At 57.7% G+C, this 19,637-nt stretch overlaps 1 protein-coding gene across 6 annotated transcripts in view; it reads left to right on the top strand.

The window, feature by feature from the left end:
* The window catches only part of PHACTR3 (phosphatase and actin regulator 3), a 222,979-nt gene that overhangs the window by 2,226 nt on the left and 201,116 nt on the right, over positions 1–19,637 (top strand). Inside the window, exon 1 of one of the 6 annotated variants that reach the window (XM_082742979.1) lies at positions 18,925–19,452. The exons of 3 other annotated variants lie outside the window; for them this stretch is intronic. In XM_082742979.1, the coding sequence (XP_082599105.1) occupies positions 19,335–19,452 (118 nt within the window). In that variant the 5' untranslated portion in view covers positions 18,925–19,334. Of the gene's footprint in view, positions 1–18,924; positions 19,453–19,637 lie in introns of those variants that run through there. 2 more of the 6 variants (XM_082742972.1, XM_082742974.1) reach the window with 2 other exon arrangements.

A 19,637-nucleotide genomic window follows, 5' to 3' on the forward strand; every position in this document is an offset into this window, starting at 1 on the left:
TAGGAGTGCGAGCGTGTCTAGCCGGAGGGAAAGCCGCAGCAGCAGCCCCGAGATGGGAAGGAGCTCGGTGGAAACAGGGAGCAGGGGGGTCACTGAGGCCGCGGACCTGTGTGCAGGGGGAGATGAGGGAACTACACTTGGCAAGGCGAGCAGGTAGACCCGGGACTCCCTGATGAGCCACGGGGCTTTAACGGCACAGACGGCACAGGTCTGAGGCCACGGGCAGTGTTTAAGCAGAGGGATCGGCTGACCTGCTGTATCTGGGAGCAGCTCATCTGGCCGTCCTGGCTCTCGGTGGGGAGGGGAGATGCTGCTGCCCAGGGGACAGAGGTGGGCAAAGTGGCCAGCCGTGGGGGCCTGCAATGCAGGAGAGCTCGCAGGCTCCATGTCTGGGGCGGCGGGTCTGTGTATGGCCCTCGAAGGAGAGAGGCTGGTGGGGGAGAAGGTCGGCAGGAGGAGGCCGTTCTAGCGCGAAGAGGCCGGCGGGACATTCCCGAGGACGTGTGGTGTGGGCAGTGGCATATTTGAGTCTGGAGCCTCCAGGCTGAGATTCATCCGGGCGGAGCCTTCACCCAAAGGATGTCACCCAGGAGGTGGAGGGGGCCTGAGGCAGAGCGGGGCCGAGTTTGTGGGTTTCGGTGCGGCATCAGATAGGACGGCCCAAATACCATATCTCGGTTTGGAGCCAGGGTCCCGGGAGCCGGGGCAGAGCTGGCGGTGGGCCCCCAGCTGTGTGTCCTGATGGCCAGACCCTGGGAAACGAGGCGCCGAGGGTTGTCCCGCGGCCGCTGGAAGCTCAGGCCCCCTGATTTGGGCGCGGCTGCCTCCGGGGGTCTGCCCTGGGCCGATCCCACGTCCCCACCTTAGAGGGCTGAGGGCTTTGTGGTCAGAGCCGCTGCTCTGATTTAGGAACAAATGAGCCACTCATTCTTCCAGACTTCGGGATCGGATCTGGAAGCTCTGACTCGTATTGGGGTATTTCTGTACCAAATGGGGTTGTATGTTTGTTTGTTTGTTTGAAGGGGAAGGAGTGATGGATGGTATCATCAAACGCCTCGGCTGATGCTCATTAACGTTGCGGCTTTAGGGGCCGCACAAGGCAGCTGGAAATGTAATGCCTTGTTTCCCTGACTCAGCTCGGGGCTCAGAGTTAGGGCCGGGCCAGGCTTCCCGGAGGCAGTGACCCTGAAGATGTGGGAAGGATCACTGTTGCCCAATTCTGTTGAAATCGGAATGACAGTCAGCTGTGCACAGCTGGCTTTTAGGCTAGCAGGGGGCTAGACCTCAGGAGCAAAAGGAGTGCTTGCCAGGTCAAGAGGCTGGCAGTTCAGAGCCCCGTGGCTCAGGGGCTCCGGCTAGTGTCCCATTGTCTGTGCAGGACTCGGGCTGGGCCGCATCACCTGCCCTTGCACCTGTCACTGTGGCCTGGGAGAGGTAGGGGGCTGGGGGGTAGAGGCCAGGGGTGGACGCCCGTCCCTCAGTCGCCAGGCCCGAGGCCCCAGAAGAGATCGGGGGTGTCTGCAGAAGAGGGAGAGTGGGCGATGAACACTGCAAACACCAAGCAGCCTGTCTCCGGCTGCCCCCACCCCCAGCAGTGCGGGGACACCAGGCGTGGGCTTACCCGACTGGCGGAAGCCACCATGGGTCCAGACCTGCCCTGCGGACCTCAGCCTTCTCTCTGGGGACAAGTATCATCAGGCAGCCGAGGGCCTGCCGGGGGAGATCCAGCTTAAGACCTCCCTCCACTCCTGTCCCCCGCCCTGGCATTCTCTCTGCTTGTCCCTTGTCCGCAGGTATCGGCCATCCTGTTACCTTAGGAGCGCCGGCTGCCGAGGAGCATGGCCAAATGATACCGTCGATCACCCTGCTTTTGTTCCACGGGCACTGAGTGACCCTCAGGCTTTAGAGCGGGTCTGGCCTCTGGTCAGTGCTTGTCAGTATTTGTTGGCTGAAGCGTACGTAGTGTGCTCGATGCAGGCAACAGGCTTCTTTGGGGAAAACTATTAATTACTCCAGCGTGTCAGGACTGCCTCGTCCGAGTGAGAAGTGCAAACGTTATGAATGAGGTGAGCACTGCTCCTTGCGCTTCTCCCGTGTTCCCCAGAGGTGACCCCTCTATTACTGTCTCCCGGGGTTCCCGGCAGACTGTCTGGACGCGTGTGCGGGGCTCAGAAGCTCTACGGGATGGTTTCCTGTAAGTGTTTTCAAGAAATAGCATCTGAAGGCAGCACATCTTGTTCCGAACCGTATTGTTTTTGCGCACCAACGTGTCTGGGAGATGAATCTGGGTTAATAGATTCCTTCCAACTGTGTTAGAGTATTCCACTGCCGTCTTGGCTTTTCTGCTGCGGCCGGCCGTGGAGGTTGCTCTCGGGTCTTCGCGTCCCGGGCGGGGCTGCAGCGAGCGTCCCGTGTGCATCTGTGGGACACCTGGCAAGGGCCCCTCTGAACGGCGCGTTGTCAGAAGCGGAATTTCTGGGGTAGAAGATGCATACATTTTAAATTATGTTTGGTTCAACTGCATAGTTTCCCGAAGAGACAACGTTGCTTCCAACGGCTGTGTCTGAAGTGCCTGCCTTCCGGCTGTCTTGAGTTGTTCAAAGTCTCCCATTTTCTCAATTCTACAAAAACAAGTGTCACTTCCTTGATTTAATTTCCATTCCGTAGATTGTTTTGGAGGTTTTTTGTTTGTTTGTCTAAGATTTTATTTATTTATTTGAGAGAGAGAGAGTGAGCAGGAGAGTGCACGCCAGGGCAGAGGCAGAGGGAGAAGCAGACTCCCCGCTGAGTAGGGAGCCCGATGTGGGGCTCCATCCCAGGACCCTGAGGTCATGACCTGAGCTGAAGGCAGATGCTCAACCCACTGAGCCATCCACGTGCTCCTGGACGGTTGTGTGTGTGTGTGTGTGTCTGTGCATGTGTGTGCATTGTGTGAATGTGCATTTGGTTAAGTTTTGTGGGTTGCCGCTCAGTTGCCAGTATTTTTGTGGGGTTGCTGGTCCTCTTCTAGATAGTTTGTAGGAACTATTTTTGTGTTCTCAAGTCTAACCCTCTACTTGCTGAAGGTACTTGTGCTGTCTCTGTGGCTTGTCTTTTAGCTCTGTCTATAGTGTCTTTGGTTCTTAGGTTGGTTTCTTCTTCAGATATAATGGACACGTAACATTGTATTAGGGTCGGGTGTACCGCCTAGCGATTCCAAAGCGTGTACATTGCAAGATCCCAGCAGTGAGTCTAGTGAACGTCCATCACTACGCGTAGCGGCAAGTGTTTTCTTGTGACGAGAACTTTTAAGATCTACTCTCTTAGCTGCTTTCGGATCTGCGGCCCGGAGCTGGTACCTGCCGCCGCCCCCGACCCCTCAGTACATCCCCGAGGGTTTAGTCTTGATGTAGCAAAACCTATCAAGCTGCTCCTTGATGTCTTTGCTTTTTGTTTCTTAAGAAATCTTTTTCTGCTCCGAGTTTAGAGCGGACACTGAGTTTGCCTGGGACGGTCCTGGTTTTAGCACCGTCAGTCCTTGTCCCTGTAAGTCCTCAGTCCCCGGGGCAATCCAGGATGATGGGTCATAAACATATATGTCACGTTTCCTATCAATGGCCAATCAGGTATTTTTTTTTCATTTCTGTTTCTACTCTGCTGTAGTTCATTTTCATGAAAAGAATGTGGTAGAATCCAGATTTTTAGTAGGGAATCCCAGAGTCAAAATGCTCAGTCCGGGGAGCTGCGGATTCTGGGGGAAATGTCCCCCCCCCCCCGGGCCAGCCCAGGGAGGAGAGATGGTCTGGAGGGCGGTGGGGGCTTTGGGTGGTTTCCTTTGCCCGGGATCACAAAGCAGACCCCGTCTTCTGAACCACAAATGGAAGCCAGTTTTGGGCAAGAGTTTGTTTTCTGACTCTGTGACGTGTACGGCTTACTGACACGATCCCCGTGTGAGTGTGCTTTCACTCCTTCCCTCCTTCCTTCGACTGTGATGCGGCAACTCCTGGGGCCCGCTGCTCAGAAAAGTCGAGGTGAGCCTCCTCACTGCCTCAGTTGCTTGCCACGGCGGGGCCCCCCGGGAGGAGACCCTCCCCACGTGCCGCCCAGACAAGCGCCCTCAGGACTTCCTCGTGGTCGACCCAGGGCACTGGGTCCCCCCAACTCCTCCGTTGTTTGAGCTTCATTGAGGCAACTGCTGCCTTTGGGATTTGTACCAAAATTCAGTTTTAAGAAATGCAGCTCTAAGGACAGTTAACAGGAACCACGCACGCCCCTCGCATGGGTCTTCTCCGAGCCAGCCTGGTGGCCTGGCCGGGATGGTACCACTGGGGCCCCGCGGGCTGAGCACCACACTGCGGACCCTGCGGACTCTGCAGTCCTGGGGCAGGGAGGATGGGGGTGGGGAGGGGTGCAGGTGCGTGATGCGGGTGTGGCGCCCTCTGTAGGCTAGTGGCCTGGGTTACCTGGAAGGGGTTGATTTTGTGTGATTGGCATGTTTCTGGGAAGGTGACGGGTTCCACCTGTCACTGGGTGTGGGTGAATATATGTGTCTTCATAAGGCCTTGCTCCGAGTGGAATCCAGCAATCCCCGGTCCTCAGAATCGGGACGCCCGTCTTCTCCTGCCCTTGGACGTTGGCTCTCGGTCTTCAGGTGTGGGCTGGACCTCTGCCGCAGGTGTCCCCGGGTCTCCAGAGGGTGGGCGCCAGACTGTGGGGCTTCTTAGTCTCCGTGATGCCTGTGGGCCAGTGCCTGTAATCAGTCTGGCTGTCTGCGTCAACTTATCTCCTGTCACTTCTGTTTCTCTGGGGACCCTGAGTCGTACGGCTGGTATGTTAGTTTGCTGGAGTCCCCATAACACAACACCACAGACGTGGGGCCTTAAACAACCAAAGTTTGATTTCTCACCGTTCTGGAGGCCGGATGTCCAAGATCGAGGTGTGGGCAGAGCTGGTTTCTCTGGAGGCCTCTCTCTTTGGCTTGTAGACAGCCGCCTCCCCATGTGGCCTTTGTCCTCTCTGTTTGTCACCCCTGGTGGCTCTCTCCATGTCCACATTTCCGCTGCTTCTGAGCATACAGTCAGACTGGAGCAGGACTCACGCTAATGGCCTCATTTTGTCTTAATTATGTCTTTAAGTCCCTGTCTCCAGATAGATTCAAGGGCATAAGTGTATGAATTTTGAGGGACACGGTTCATTCCAGACCTGCACCATATGGGTGCTGCTGGGAGCCCAGCCGGACTGTGGGTTTCAGACCCTTGCTACATGGGCGGCACAGGGGCCCGGAGGTCCCAAGACGGAGCCTCCTAAGAGAAACAGGCTCAACTTCTGTTATCTTTGATGATCCGGCCCCGGACGTCACCCAGACGCAGGGGTGAGGGCTGGCACCCGCCCCTCGGTGGGGGTGGTCCAAGGTCACATGGTGAGGACGTGGGAGGTGGAGGACGCTGGGGCCGTAGTTGGGAATTAGCATCTACCACACTGTCTGAAAGACCCCCGCCTCGCTGCACCGAGCCTAGCACACTCTCTTCTGAATTCCCGTGCAGCCTTCACCACGGTGTGTGATCGTGGGAAAAAGGGTTAACGGAGCCAGCCCGTCTGCTTGCCTTAGACAGGCCTGCTTGCAAGGCTGGCCTTCCGCCGGCACCTGCGCCGCTGGGCTTTGGGACGGGCCCCGCCGTTCTCTGACGGATCAGGGCGCCTCGCTGCTCCTCCGCTGTGAGCAGACCGTGGGCTCTACGCCGGGAGCCTGCTTTCCCTCCGGGGCTCTGGCCTCCTGGTTGTGCCGGGCAGAGCATATCTTCAGAACCAGCCCCCGGTTGCCAGCTGTGGTGCTGGTCTCTGAGGGGCTTCCCTGGGAGACTGGCGTTCACAGGTGTCGTCAGAACTTGTTGCCGGAGGACCTGAGTGCCGTCAGCAGGCCTCCACTGGGAGAGGCCTCTGGAAGCTCATGCCTGGTTTTCCCGGGGCTTCACCCTGCACACCTTTTCCCTTTGCTGGTTGCGCTCAGTGTCCTTTCACGGTAATAGCTCGGGGCTGGGCATTTGACCCTAGCTGAGTCCCAGGAGTCCCCCCGGTGACTCCCTAAACCTGGGCCCTCGCCCAGGAGTCACGTGTTTGCTCCCCCGTTAATGACCCGTCTTCCCTGCCAGATGTCCAGCTCTCGCAGCAGTGACGTGTCTAGCCCACGGCTCGGTGTCCGGCGTGCGTAGCACACAGTAGGTGCACTACAAATTCTGTGGCCCTACGGAGCACGAGTGGCAGTCTGTGGCGGGACACCTCCTCTCTCCTGGCCCCATGGAGAAAGCCATCCTACACTCGGTAGCACCTACCTTCACGGGGCTGGGGGCAGGCCGCCGGCCTCTTCGTAGGCATCTCTGAGTGGCTCCCACGTTCTGCGGAACGCACATGGTATTTTTAGACTGTATTGCAGGATCTACGTACCATTTCTCCAACAAATCCTGACTGGGTCCATGTAGGCTGTGGGGCCCTATTCTCCATACAGACCGATGTTCTGTGTACGAGTTCCCTAAGAGACACCTGGCAGACACCATTACCTAAGCCCTAATCAGATGTCCCTGCCTGTCCCCGCCCCCGGCCCCCTGTCCACCCTACCCCATTCCTCCCGCCGCAAGCATGGTCTCTCGGCAGGTGGACCGGCGTCCCGCGGCCGGCAGAGCGCGTCTTACAGATACTGATGGGAGCTCCCTGCCGCTTCCCCAAAGAGCAGGAACTGAAAATCGGCCGCACTCGGTGCGGTTGCTAACATGAGATAAGGGCCATATCTGTCCCCTTGCGAGGGTCAGAGCGCTGGGGGAACCGGTCCTTATCCGATGGCTGCGAATCCTCCGACTCGTGCAATTCACACTCGCTCTGAGGACGAGGACGCCGGACTGCAGAGGCTTGCGGCAAATTTTTATTTCTATTTGTGTTTTAGTGGCTTTGTCGTCTGTGCTTTCTTTCCGCAATCCACACAAAGTCATGGCAGATTTTTACCTCCGGGGGAAGCATGGGGATGATAAAAAGAAACACCTCTCCTCTTTGTAGATGAAAGTGGTCTCCAACGCGGAGAACTAGGGCCATGGGCCCCAGTGCCAAGTACTTGACGCTTCTCATTTGCGTTGGGTTGCCTGGGGGTCACCGCAGTGCGGGGACCTGGGAGAAGCCACCGTGAAGTCACCCCTTGGGACGGGGGTCATCACGGCGGCCGAGCTGACTCCGGGCTGAGGGCTGTGCTCCGTCTGCTCCTCCGTCCGGGCGTGTGGGGAGGAGCTACGACCCCATTTGACAGATGAGGAGAAACAAGTCTCAGAGATCGGGTCTCTTGCCCAAGGCCGCACAGCTGGCAGACAGAACTTTTAACCTGGCCAGTCTCCTCTGGCCGACCCTTGATTCCCAGCCGTTTGCTGTCCTGACTCTCAAAATTTATGTTCTCTCCCTTGTGCTCTGGGAGGCAGTACTAGTTCTTAGGACCTAACCTGGCAGCCCTTAATGCATGATCCAGTTCTGGCGGCACCTTGGAGATGCCTGCTTTGGAAACGAGGAAGCTGGTGACAGGAAAGGGTCCTGCTCCACACGGGGACACTGTGTGCCCTGCAGGGGGGATGCCGGGGCGGGGAGAGGGGAGTCCACCACACCTGTCCTGCTCTGCAGCCTCTTCCCTTGGTTCAGGCCTTGAGCTGACCTTGGATGTGACTGCCTCTGTCTTCTGCAGACCCTCTAGGCAGGGCGGAGGAGTGAGAGTTGAGCAGAGCTGGGGGGAAGGACCCTTGGAGTCAGGTGAATGGCCCGTTCCAGCTGCAGCCCTGCCTCCCCGCATGACCTGGCGGGCCTGACCTCCCCGCTCTGAGCCGGGCTGTCCTCGTCAGCAGACGGCGACCCCAGAGCCAGTGTCCTCAGCCAGTCGGGAGGATGAGAGAGAGGCTGTGTGTGCTGGTTTCCTGCGGCTGCTGAGACACACGGCCCTGAGCAGCCTACAGGAGGCCCCGTTTACTTTCACCGTCTTCCGTGGGTGTGAGTCCGGTGGGCTTGGCTGAGCCCCTCCCTGGGTCCCGCAGGGGGAAGTCCCGTGTCTGCTGGTCCGCGCTCCTTCCTGGACCCTCGGAGGCAGAGTCCGCTTCCCGCTCACGCACCAGGCAGAGGTCAGCTCCCGGCTGTAGGATCCAGCTCCCTGTTTTCCTGCTGGCTGTTGGCAGGGACCACGCAGCCTCCGGAGGCTGCCGTGTTCCTCAGCGTGTGGGTCCTCGAGGCCGGTGGGGGTCCGAACCCTTCTCTCAGCTTCAAGTCCTTCTTCCCTCCCCTCCGCCCCATCTCTCTTCCTCTCCTGCCTTCCTCTGCGTAGTGGGGCTCCTGCGATGGCCCCGGGCTGTCCCGGTCACCTGGGGTGATCTCCCCGTCTTCGGGGCTGCTGACTGTAGCCCCGATCTGTCCACAAAAACCTTCGCAGCAGTGCCTAGAGGAGTGTTTGATTGGGTCACTGGGGGTCAGGATCCCGGGGGATTGGCGCTCTGCCGTCCGCACTGTGGGGAAGTGCATTAGCCCACGGTCAGGCCCACAGGGAGCGGCTCAGTATGGATGGGGTGAGTGAGGGGACCCCAGTACATGGGACCGCCTTGCCCCAGCTGCACGGGTGTGTGGGGCTGGGCGGCTGAGTCCTGCTTTAAGGAATCCTAACACTGAAGCAAAAAAACCTTCTAACTTAGAGAGTGCATAAATTCGTTGTTAATTATCTGTATTTTAATAGTGATGGTGCATAGGTTTAGTGTTTTTTTTTTTTAATTACAATAGTAGCTAAAAGATACCTTGGAATAAGGCATTGGCGGAACGCAGCGTATCTCGCTCTGGCCACTGCCCCGAGCCCCATCCCCCACGCTGGATGCTGCGGTCCCTGTGCGTCCCTTGTCTCCTGGCCCCTTCTTGCCTCCCTCCACTTGACCTTCCACCCCGTGGCCCCATAACCTCCCGAGAGACGGTAAATCCTGTCTCTGTCCTATCTGGAGACCCTGCTGGGTTTTTTGTTCCCCTCAGAAGAAAATCCATGCTTTACTCCATGGACCGTAAGGCCCTTTGAGTTCTGGGGTCTCTATGCCCACCCACTGCCTGCCACCCTGCCCTTTCTCAGCTGCTCAAACTGCCCAACCTCGGGGCCTTTGCACCTGCTATTGTCAGGAGCGCCGTCCCCGCCCCCCTCCCCCACGCAACACCTGGCACGTACTAGGAGCAGGCGACATCAGTCGCTGCAGAAGCACATCAGTCAACAGACCCAACACAGGGCCTTGTGATCTCAAGGGTGCTTCTGTCAGACCAAGCCTGGTGGATCTGTGTGGTCTCTGGGCCCCTGCCTGGATCTAAACGAAGGACCAGCGTCTCATCTTCACTGTGTACTGTGGGTTCTACTGGGAGCCAGAGCCAACTCCACTCGAGGTTCTTGTACCTTTGTTCTTTCCTGCTGACAGACTCCCGGGCCCACTGCCCCAAACCCTGAGGCTCCCTTCTATGCCATGGCTTGAGTAGGCACGTGGGTCCCCCCGGAGTAGCCTGGAAAAGAACTGAGAGGGTCTGAAACACCCCAGACTACAGCATGAGACACCAGGAATAATCCGTACCCCGGGGGCTCACTGAAATGTCCCCTGCTAAACACAGAAATCAGTGCTGCCCCCCCAAAGGCTGCAGACATCCCCGGTACTGGCGGGGATGCCGGAATCCGATTGCCCGAATGACTGTTCCCCTGTACCCGACGTCCCGGATGGCCCACCAGCTCTAGAGCTCACGTTGGTTTTAATGCGTGCCGGGCTCTGAAGGAGATCACGGCTTCTACGAGAAAGTGCGGACGTTATCGGCATTATTTATGGGTTTGTACAAGTGGATTCCTGGGATTATCACTCCAGCCACGGGACTTACGATGTATTTTTAAAGTACTACCTATAAACCCGGCGTTATGGATTTTCTGTAATTTATAGATCGGGCTCAGTGCTGTGTTTGAACTGTTACAGTGCAAAGCGCTTGGTCTGCCTCTTCTGCAGGAGGGAGCTGGCCAGATCAATCCGTTCTGTGGTTAAGTCAATAAGCCCAGCTCTGCCATCTCCCACGGGAAGAGAAACACGGCTCTCCAGAATATTAATCTGGTGAACGTATTAGAATGTGCATGTTTTGTTGGAGGAAGGATTAAGTGTTTGGGTGACGAAAGGCCATTCCTTAAACACGAATTACCTTTTCTTAAAAAGCAAAGAGTGAAATGACCTAACAGTTCAGGCGGCAAGCACAGCGGCCGACGAGGGGTGCAGGTGTTCCCTCTGTTTATCTTTTACGTTATCATCACGCACTTGTTTCATGATCTCCTCTGAGCACGAATGAAATCGCCTCTGGTGGGGAGTTCGGGTGAGCAGCCGCTCCTGGAGGCAGCCATGTGGGCAGCCGGGGGACAGGGCAGCCCAGAACCCCACGTCCAAGCACCTGTGGTGTGACTCTTGCATTTGGCATCATTGTGTTATACAAGGTAGCCACTTGCCCTGGAAGTCATGATAGATGGATTCATTTCATTGGGGGGGAAAAAAAAAAGCCACTATATCACATCCCTTAGTTTGTATGTATCCAAGGTCAGCCATTAGGCTTTGAGAGATATTCGGTTGTTTTCTCTTTATCTGCCTTGTTCATGACTTCTGTGTACAGGGGTCCCTGCAGAGTCGATGACAGGAGATGTCCGTGCTGGGTGGAGGGGACAGGGACAGGGTGCGTTTTGTCCTGGCAGAGGACAAGGGAGCCTCTTGCTCCCCAATTAGCTGTTCCGACGGCAAACCCAACGGGGCCGGGAGTGGAGTCGGCTCTGAGTGTGTTTGCCTGAGCTAATGGCTTCAGGGTAGCTGGGGTCATGGTGAGTGAGGGTTGTGGGCAGGATGGGAGGCTTCAGGGATGAGCTGGCACAGTGGAAAGAGGCTAAGAGTCCTGTCCTGTCCTGTCCCTGTCACTTTTTAGCTCTGGGACCTTTGTTAAGTCACACAGCCTCTCGGGGGCTCACCTTCCTGGTTTGGAAAAGGAGGACAGTGGCGCCAGCCTCTGGGATGGTGAGTCACACGTGCCAGGCTCTTGGTAAGTCATAGGATTGCAGAAACGCAGTTGTTAAATCATCATCATCATCATCTTTTTCTTCTTCTTCTTTTTAAAAAATATTTTATTTATTTATTTGACAGACAGAGATCACAAGTAGGCAGAGAGGCAGGTAGATGGGGTCGGGGGTGGGAGGCAGGCTCCCCTTGGAGCAGAGAGCCCAATGTGGGACTCAGTCCCAGGACCCTGAGATCATGACCTGAGCCGAAGGCAGAGGCTTTAACCCGCTGAGCCAGCCAGGCGCCCCAGTTGTCAAATCCTCTGTCGTCGTCGTCCAAGTTGGTGGTTTTTGCAGGACTCAAAAAGTGGGAGGTTCCTGCCTGTGCCATGGAGGCTGTGCTTGACGTGGTTACAGCCTGAGCTTGGGAGCTGAGGACCTGGGTTCAAGTTCTGCGTTTGCCAAACAGGCAAGTACTAAGCGCTTTGCATCACACTTGCAAAATGGGAATGTGCTAGGACCTAACCGTATTTGGTGACTTTCGGCAGTAGCCACATTAGTAATTACAAAGTGCTTAGAACGATGCCTGGCACATTCTCAGGTTTACAGGTTAAGTAGCTGAAAACCCAGGAGGTTCGCTCCCCACACACGAGATCCGGCGGGAGGCCGCCGGAGCCTCCATCTGCAGGAGCAGGCGTCCCTTCCTAGCTGTGGTGCTGCCCCCGCGAACCCCACGGGAGCCTCCGAGGCAGGGAGTCGGAGCCCAGCTCTCGGCAACAATCACGGCAAATGCCTTTTCTGTAAGTGGCCCTCTGGTCTGCGGCAGTGTTTTCCGGAGGCCTCGGAAGCAGGCCCCTCTCTGTTCATCAGCGGGAGACAGGGCCCTCCCCCCCCAAACATGCACACGCAGCGGGGAAAAGACATAGGATGTACGGTGCATGGAGAACCCCCCCCCCGAGTTTCACAGATTTGTGCTGACCTGCGTTAGCCAGGGCCTGCCGCGCTGTTCTCCGTCTTTCCTAGAGGAGGGCTCGATCTCTCCCCTGCTTGTGCTTCTTGCCCCAGATCGATCGCCACCACCTTGCATGCCCACGCCTGGCACCTGCGCGTGCATGGGGCACGTGAGACAGTATCAGAAGTCTTGCCCCAGAGGAGACGTTGTACTGGGAGCAGCGAGCACATAGGGAGGTGTCTGGCGTGCCGGGCGCTCTGCGGATTGCCCAAACCCGGAGAGTGAGGCTGTCCCTTCCCTCCCTCACGCACCTGGCCCAGGGGCAGCGGGGACAAGCCCGAGGCCACCCAGAGGAAGTCTCTGAACCCTGTCTCAAGCCCGGGTCTTCCGCTCCAGCTCGGAAGGGTTTCGCTAGATGGTCCGAGGGGACAGTACCCTGAGCGGGGCTGGAGGCATCACTGGGAAGGCATGGGTCGCCCAGGCCGGCTCTGGCTTCCGGTGCCTTTCAGTACGGCGAGCACGGTGGGTGACACGGAGGGTTTTGTTTTAAAAGGGTTGCGTATGTTTTAAGAAGATCCCTATCTGGCATTGCATGAAGTACCACCCTGGCCAGCCTTGTGGGTGCGGCTGCAGGGGCAGACCCCGTCAAGAATGTGGCCAAAGTGTGGAAGAATCCAAGGGCAAGGTTGAGTCCCCAAGCCCAGTCCTGGAGGGCCCCTGCGTGATGCATCGGGCGCCATTTCTCCAGTGGCCAGCAGAGGGCGCGCCTCCCCTCCTCAAGGCCAGGCTCAGTGCGATGTGACTGGCTGGTCCCTCGCTGGTCCCTTGGCCTCCAGTCCCCACCCTGGGGTTGGCCCCTTGTCCCTCTTCTACTGGTTCTTTAAGAGCTTGGACAGACACGGCGGCTTGAGCCGTGATGTGTAAGAGATCGAGTTTGCTGGTTTAATTCTGTTTCTTTTTATTTTTTCATTTGGATCCCACTGTGGGCAGCGCCCGGCGCCACAGCCGTGTGGGGTGTGTGAGGTTTTCACCGTTCTGCTCCCTACTCCGCCCTCCCACCCCCGCCCCTCCCGCCTCCCCTCTGGGAACATCACTGTGTTCTCTAGAGGTCAGAGTCTCTCTCTTGGTTTCTCGCTCTCTCTTGGTCGTTCATTTGTTTTGTTTCTTAAATTCGACGGAGGAGTGAAATCTTGCCATTTGCAATGACATGCGAGGACCCAGAGGGCATCACGCGCTGATGGAGATAAGCCAGTTGGAGAAGGAAGATTCTGTCCCTGCGGCCGCGGGGAGGCGGAGCCCCGTGACCCGGAGTGGGGATCTCGGTCCTGCCGCGCGCCCCATGCACCGGCTCAGCTGGCACATCTCTTTCCCGGGTTCCTGCGCAATGGCAGGCACGTTCTCGGGTGAGCAGACTTGACAAAGACCCTGAGGTCTTCTGGGTGCTGAGACCCCAGCAGCCCAGATTCTGGGGCTCCTGGGAGCATGAGGGGCCGGGAAGCAGTCAGTGGGCGCTGTCATAACCACTGGAGGTCGCTGACCGTAGCCTCGGGTAGGTCGCCGGTTGTGCCTCCCTGTCCCACTGCTGAGCCCTCTCTGGGTGCCTTTCACGTGCATTTGGTGGCTGGGCAATGGGGCCGAAGCCTTGGGAGGGGGTTCCGGGGAGAGGCCCCGCAGGGTGGGGTCAGCGCTTGCCACCGGACCCCTGCAATGACCACCATGGGATGGCTGGGCAGGAGGGACCATGCTCGTTCTGTGATGAGGAATTAGAAGCCCAGAGAGGCGTCCCCGGGGCTGCGTCTGGGACTGGAGCATCTGGGGGACCCAGAGCGTGTCCTTTCACACTTTCCGTCCCCAGCCAACCAACAGGTGGAACCCGGGAGTCTTGAGCCAAGTGGGCGTGGACCTAAGGCCGTAGGCTCAAAATGTTGTGTCTAATGATGTTGGTCCAAAAGGGGCTTCTGGTCTGTCTGCCCCCTCCTGCCCCTTCCGTGACCCTCCCCACCCCGGGAGTAGCATTGTGCCCACCTCGTCGCCAGTATCGTATCATCAGGATGCACCTGGACGTCCCTGCACCCCAGCCCCATTAATCATCGAAGTCAGCCATCCGGGAGTCACCTGTGGCTCCCTGCTCTGTCCTGTCCCTTCACAGGCGCCCCCTCGCCAAGTTGCTGGCACCACCTCTGCAGCACACTGAACCCACACTCGGCTCCCCTGTGCCCGCCTGGGGGATTGCCGGCCCCCTCACCCCTCTCCCCCTACCCGAGGTCCCTTCTCCATCCACAGCCAGCGGGACCTTCTGGAGACTCACGTCTGCCATCCGCTGCTTTTCACCTTCCTTGGAGCGAACTCCAGACTCCTAAGGAGCCGCACAAGGCACGGCGTGGGCCGCCTCCTGCCCCTCTCTCCAGCCTGGCTCGCTCCCCAGCCCCTCACTCTGCCTCTGTTTGGGGACTTCAAGCCCCACGCTGCTCCCTGGCCCATGCTGGCCCCGCTTCCTCTCTGGCTTAATTGTGGGGTTAATCCCCACGGAGACGTCAGCTTCAAGAAGAGCATCGGTTCCTCGGCCCAGGCTCCTTCCTCCCCAGGCAAGCCCGGCTCTGCGCTCCCTGACCTCAGGGCGCCGACCTAGGGCTCAGTCCTTAACCCTGTCTTCTCAAGGTCACGAGCTCCATGAAGCCAAGGACCAATCACATTTTGTTCATGGTGGCATTCCTGGAAAATCTTGTGTTTTGGCACAAAACAGATGTTAACCTGCACATTGTATGAGAATAAAACCAACTCTAGAGATGTGTGGGGGTGGGACTGGGGTCCTTGTAAGCCTCTCCCCTGCTTCCTCAGGACAGTGGACACTTCCTACACTTCCTGTACTTCTCTGCCAGGCCCAGCGTCACCTCCCCCATGATGCCCCCCCTGACTGCCCCAGGCAGAGGAAGACCTTCCTTTTGCCTTCATCCTTAGTGTTTGTTGAAGGGACAGATTTTACGGACTTTGGCTCTTCCTAGTTCTTTGAGGCCACTGTGCTGGGTTATCATGGTAGCCGGAGTCAAGAAATAGCTTTGGGTTTTCTGATCAAAGACCAGAGGGTAGCCTGATCTGAAGCCCCAGGCAGGGACAGCAGAGGTTTTAAGTATGGTTACACTCTGCAAAGGTGAGAAGCAAACCCAGTCATCCTTCAGATCCAAAGCCCAGCCTAAGGACCTTTGTGTACGTTGTGCGTGTGTGTGTGTGTTTAAAACAACTTTATTGAAATAATGTACATGCCATAAAGCTCACCTGTTCAAAGTATAACATTCAATGTTTTTAAATTTATTTATTGTTGCAAAGTCCCCACAATTGTCTAATTTTAGAACACTCGGAACATTTCTGTCACCCCAAAGGAAGCCCCGAACTCATTAGCAGTGCTTGTAGGTTCCCCCAAATTCTGGCCCGAGGCACGCACTCCTCGGCTCGTCTCTGGAGGCGTGTCACGTGGAGGAAATCATGCAACACGTACTCCCTTGTGCCTGGCTTCTACCACTTGGAATAACACTTCAGGGTCCATTCATACTAGAGCCGGGGCCCCTATTCTCGTCATTCTGCGGCTGAATCATGTTCCGGGGCTGGACAAGTCACGTGGTGTTATTCACGTATCAGAGGACGGACACTGGGCTTGTTGAGGTGCTCTATGGTCTAGCTGGTGCCTGTAGGGTTTTTAGCCGGGCGCTTACAGGGGTCTGGTTGAGGTGGGACTGTTGGTAACGTTCACTGAGACCCCTTAAGGGTCCTGGAGGCTGGGACACCTCCTGTGGACAGCTGCCTTCTGCCACCCATGGGCCAGATCCTCCCAGGCTTCCGGCCCCTCCTGCTCTGGGGCAGAACGACTTGGAAGGTCACGTCTCTCCTGAAGGCTCCTACCCCGCAGACTAGTTGCTGCTGACCGGTGTAGCAGTGGTCACTTTTTTTTTTTTTTTAAATTTAAAGCTATTTTTAACATGGAACATTTCAAAGCCAGAGAAAGCTACGACGACAAGCTGTATGTCTACTCAGCTCTGACAAATCACAATATTTTGCTAAAGCATATTTTTTAAGAAACTAAATCTTGGTTGTCACTCTTGTCTTCTGTCTCTCCACTCCTGGAGCGAATGCCAAGTCTTCTTTGATGTGCTTTTATTTTTTTTAATTATTTTTTTTTATTATTAAAGATTTTATTTATTTATTAGAGAGCGAGCACAAGCAGGGGAAAAGGCAGAGGGAGAGGGAGAAGCAGGGGCTCTGCTGAGCAGGGAGCCTCGTGCGGGACTTGAACCCAGGACCCTGGGATCGTGACCTGAGCTGAAGTTCAGACACTTAACCTCCCAGGTGTCCCATCATGGGCTTTTGAGTCCTGCCGCTACGGTTTGGGGGTGGTGGTGAATGGCACTGCAGCGAGACCAACTAAAGAGACGAGACATTATTTTAGCTGGTGCCCGGACAGGCATTTAGGAACGTTGGCTCTCATAAAAAAATTCTTTCCGTGCTTTGTCCTTCTGGCCACATTGAGAACATGTCTGTTCGGGGCCCGAGTGTCTGAACGCCTCTCTACCCTTGCTCGTCTTCCTTTCCAGCGAAGCTGGAGCCCACAGGGGATCTGGCCGGCAGGACCCAGTCAGCACCGTAGTCCTTCCCGTAGGTGACAGGGAGGCCCCTTCTCTGTTGCTGGGACAATGGTTTCCTTTAAAGTGCATGTAAGTACTAAGAATTGATTTAAAAAAAGATCTCTTTTTTTTTTTTTTTGAAGATTTTATTTATTTATTTGAGAGAGAGAGAGAGAGAGAACACAAGCACGTGAAGAGGCAGAGCCAGAGAGAGAAGGGGAGAAGCAGCTTCCCCACTGAGCAGGGGGCCTGACGCAGGGCTTGATCCCAGGACCTGGAGATCATGACCTGAGCCAAAGGCAGGGGCTTAACCATCTGAGCCACCCAGGCACCCCTGATTTAAAGGAAAATCTTAAGCAGCGTGGGTTCCGAGTAGGGAAATCGGAACAGTGGGAGGTGGTGGGCGTTGGGCAGACAGCTGAAGGCGCCCCCCCACCCCCGCCCCGGTGCCCTTTTCTCTGGGACGCGCCCCTGGGCTGCCACCCCCCACCCCCACCGGCCGGTCCATCTCTGTGCCTGCTGCTGGCTTTCTCATCTCCGTGGGGGAGGTGTTGAGGATGGGCTGGGTAGGGGGCTCGAAAGCCCGCCTGTGGGGCCAAGACTCAGCTTGGCTTTCGGGGGGGCTGCCTGAAGGGCTCCCAGGCTGGCGGCTGGAGAGACCCCAGGCCGGAGGCCCGGACAGGCCTCTCACGGCGCTGACGTGGCCTCACGTCTGAGGTGGGGGCTCTTCCTCAGGCGCCGGGAGGAAGAAACAACGTCCCAAGTGCAGTGCTCAGCCCGGAGCTGGACTCGCCGCCGTCGGGCACATCTCTGTGTGCATAAAAAGAATCCAGGAAAGTGTCCTCCAGGTTTCCTCTTCTCCGTGGTGTTGTCAACTGTAACTGTTTTGGGGGACACCCGGTGGTTGTTTGGTGACCATTCTGAGCTCTGCCCTCCCCTCTCGTCCTGGAAGACCCATTGTGGGGGCTGCTTCTGTGTTTGTTCACTGTTGGATCCGTGGTGCCTGATGGGGCACGCAGTGCGCTAGACTCCTGGGGGTTATTGGAATGAATGAACCGATGGATGAGGGGTGACTGGGGGTGACTGCGGCCGACGGCCCAACGCGGTGCGTGGGCGAGCATCCGCAGCACTTCCCCCCTTCTTGGTTCTGTCCTTGGCCCTCCATTGGGGGGCATCCAACAGTGCCACGTGCTCCCCCTACACACCCCTACACCCAGCTTTAGGGGCTGCCCACGTCTGGAAGAAGAGCCCCCAGAAGGTCCCAGTCCCTGCGCTGCTCTCGCCAGCTGTGGGACCCCTGGCCAGCTCCTCCTCTGATCTCAGTTTCCCCCTCTGAGCGGGCCTTCCCCCTGCAGTTGTGTGAGGGGCTGAGAGGGCATCAGCGCGTGGGAGCGTCTATGCTCCGGCCCCGCACACGGCAAGTCTTAGGGGGGAGCAGCCTCCCCCAGGGCCCCTGGGGCCCAGCCATCTGGGCATCTGGTGAAATGCTCCCTCCTCTGGGCACCTTCCGAGGCCTGGCTCCGTGCCACGCTCCAACCTTCCCTGCGCCTTTACTGGGATTTCCTCTTTTCATTACCCTTCCCGTCCCCCAGGCCTTAGCTGGAGACGCTGGAGCTCCGTGTGCCCCCCGCCCCCCACGCCACTATCTGGAATGGTGAGACTTGTTCATTAGCACTTTGGAGGTACCTCTGTAAGTGGCAGCCCTGGGGGTGTCACCTTCACTGCCTGGCCCACCACTTCCATCTAGGCGTCTGGGGAAGCCTCCCTGGAAGGCACGAGGGGCCCATCCTGCCCGTCTCGCCCCAGGCAGGGTGCTGAGGGCTTGGAGGAAGGGGGGGGGCAGTGGAGAAGGGATTAAGGTTGCAGGGATAAAGCTCTGGAGGGCACCCCCCCCAGGGTGGAGTCTGGGCAGCAGGACCCACTCGCCTCCATATCCCCGAGAGAGGGAGAGAGAGGGAGGGCGGGGAGACCAGCTAGCTGCCGGAAGCCTCTGGGGAGATTAGGCCCTGCCTCCAAGGGAGGTACCCTCAGGGTCTCCTCCCCTCCCCCTGGGGAGGGGAGAAGGTGGGACCGGGAGCTTTCTTGTTTCCAGAGCTCTGCTGGGCAGGGGGTAGGCAGTTCATAACTCAGGATGCCCCCCCCCACACACACCTCCCTCGGGCAGGCGGCAGGCAGCCCAGGTATTGGAGACCCCTCCCCATCACCACGCTGGCTCTCACTCCCTCTCTCGTGACGTCATGCTCCTCTCGCGCGGCATGATGGGAGAATCCTAATGTTTTCCAACAGATGCTCCAAGAACAGCTTTCAGATTAAAGCAATTGCAAGAGCAAAGATTTTCCCTTTTCCCTTTTTTTTCCGGGGGGGTGGGGGGTGGGGTGGGGGGAGGGAGCGCCCCCAGAAATTCCTGGACATCACCCCCTGCCCCAAGCATGCAATAAACACTGACAAGAAAAGTTTTTATTTCCTGGTTCAACTTTTTTTTTTTTTTTCCTGGAATATAAACTGAAGAATGGGAATAAACACGAATAAATAGCAGAGCGAGGCCGCGCGCCGGGATGCGCGGGGCTGCAGCCGCGAGGCCATTGTCTCACCGCCCTGAAGCCAGCCTGGCGCTGTCCCCCCGCTCCTTCCCTCTCCCTGTCCTTTTTGATTTTCCTTTTTAAAAAAACGCCCCCTCCAGCCCCCTCGCCTGTGACCTTGGCCGCCTCGGATGCTCTGATTCCAGCAACTTGCCCCCGCTCTGGCCAGGCCCATGGCCGCGTCCGAGGACGGGAGCGGCTGCCTCGTGTCGCGGGGCCGCTCGCAGAGTGACCCCAGCGTTCTCACCGACTCCTCGGCCGCCTCCTCCGCCGACGCCGGCGAGAACCCAGGTAACGGGGCCGGGCGAGGGCGGCCGGGCAGGTGGGCAGGCCGGGGGCAGGTGGCGCTGGGCTCGTCCCCGGCGCTGCTCCGCGCCGCGCTCCGCAATCGGGGAGCCGCGCCAGGACCCGGGCGCCCGGCCTCCGCAGTTGGCGTCCCCAGGAACGCGGCCGGGGCGCCGCGGAGCCCTTTGTCC

The sequence above is a fragment of the Mustela nivalis genome (genome assembly GCF_964662115.1).
Source record: "Mustela nivalis genome assembly, chromosome: 8".
NCBI classification, from domain to species: domain Eukaryota; kingdom Metazoa; phylum Chordata; class Mammalia; order Carnivora; family Mustelidae; genus Mustela; species Mustela nivalis.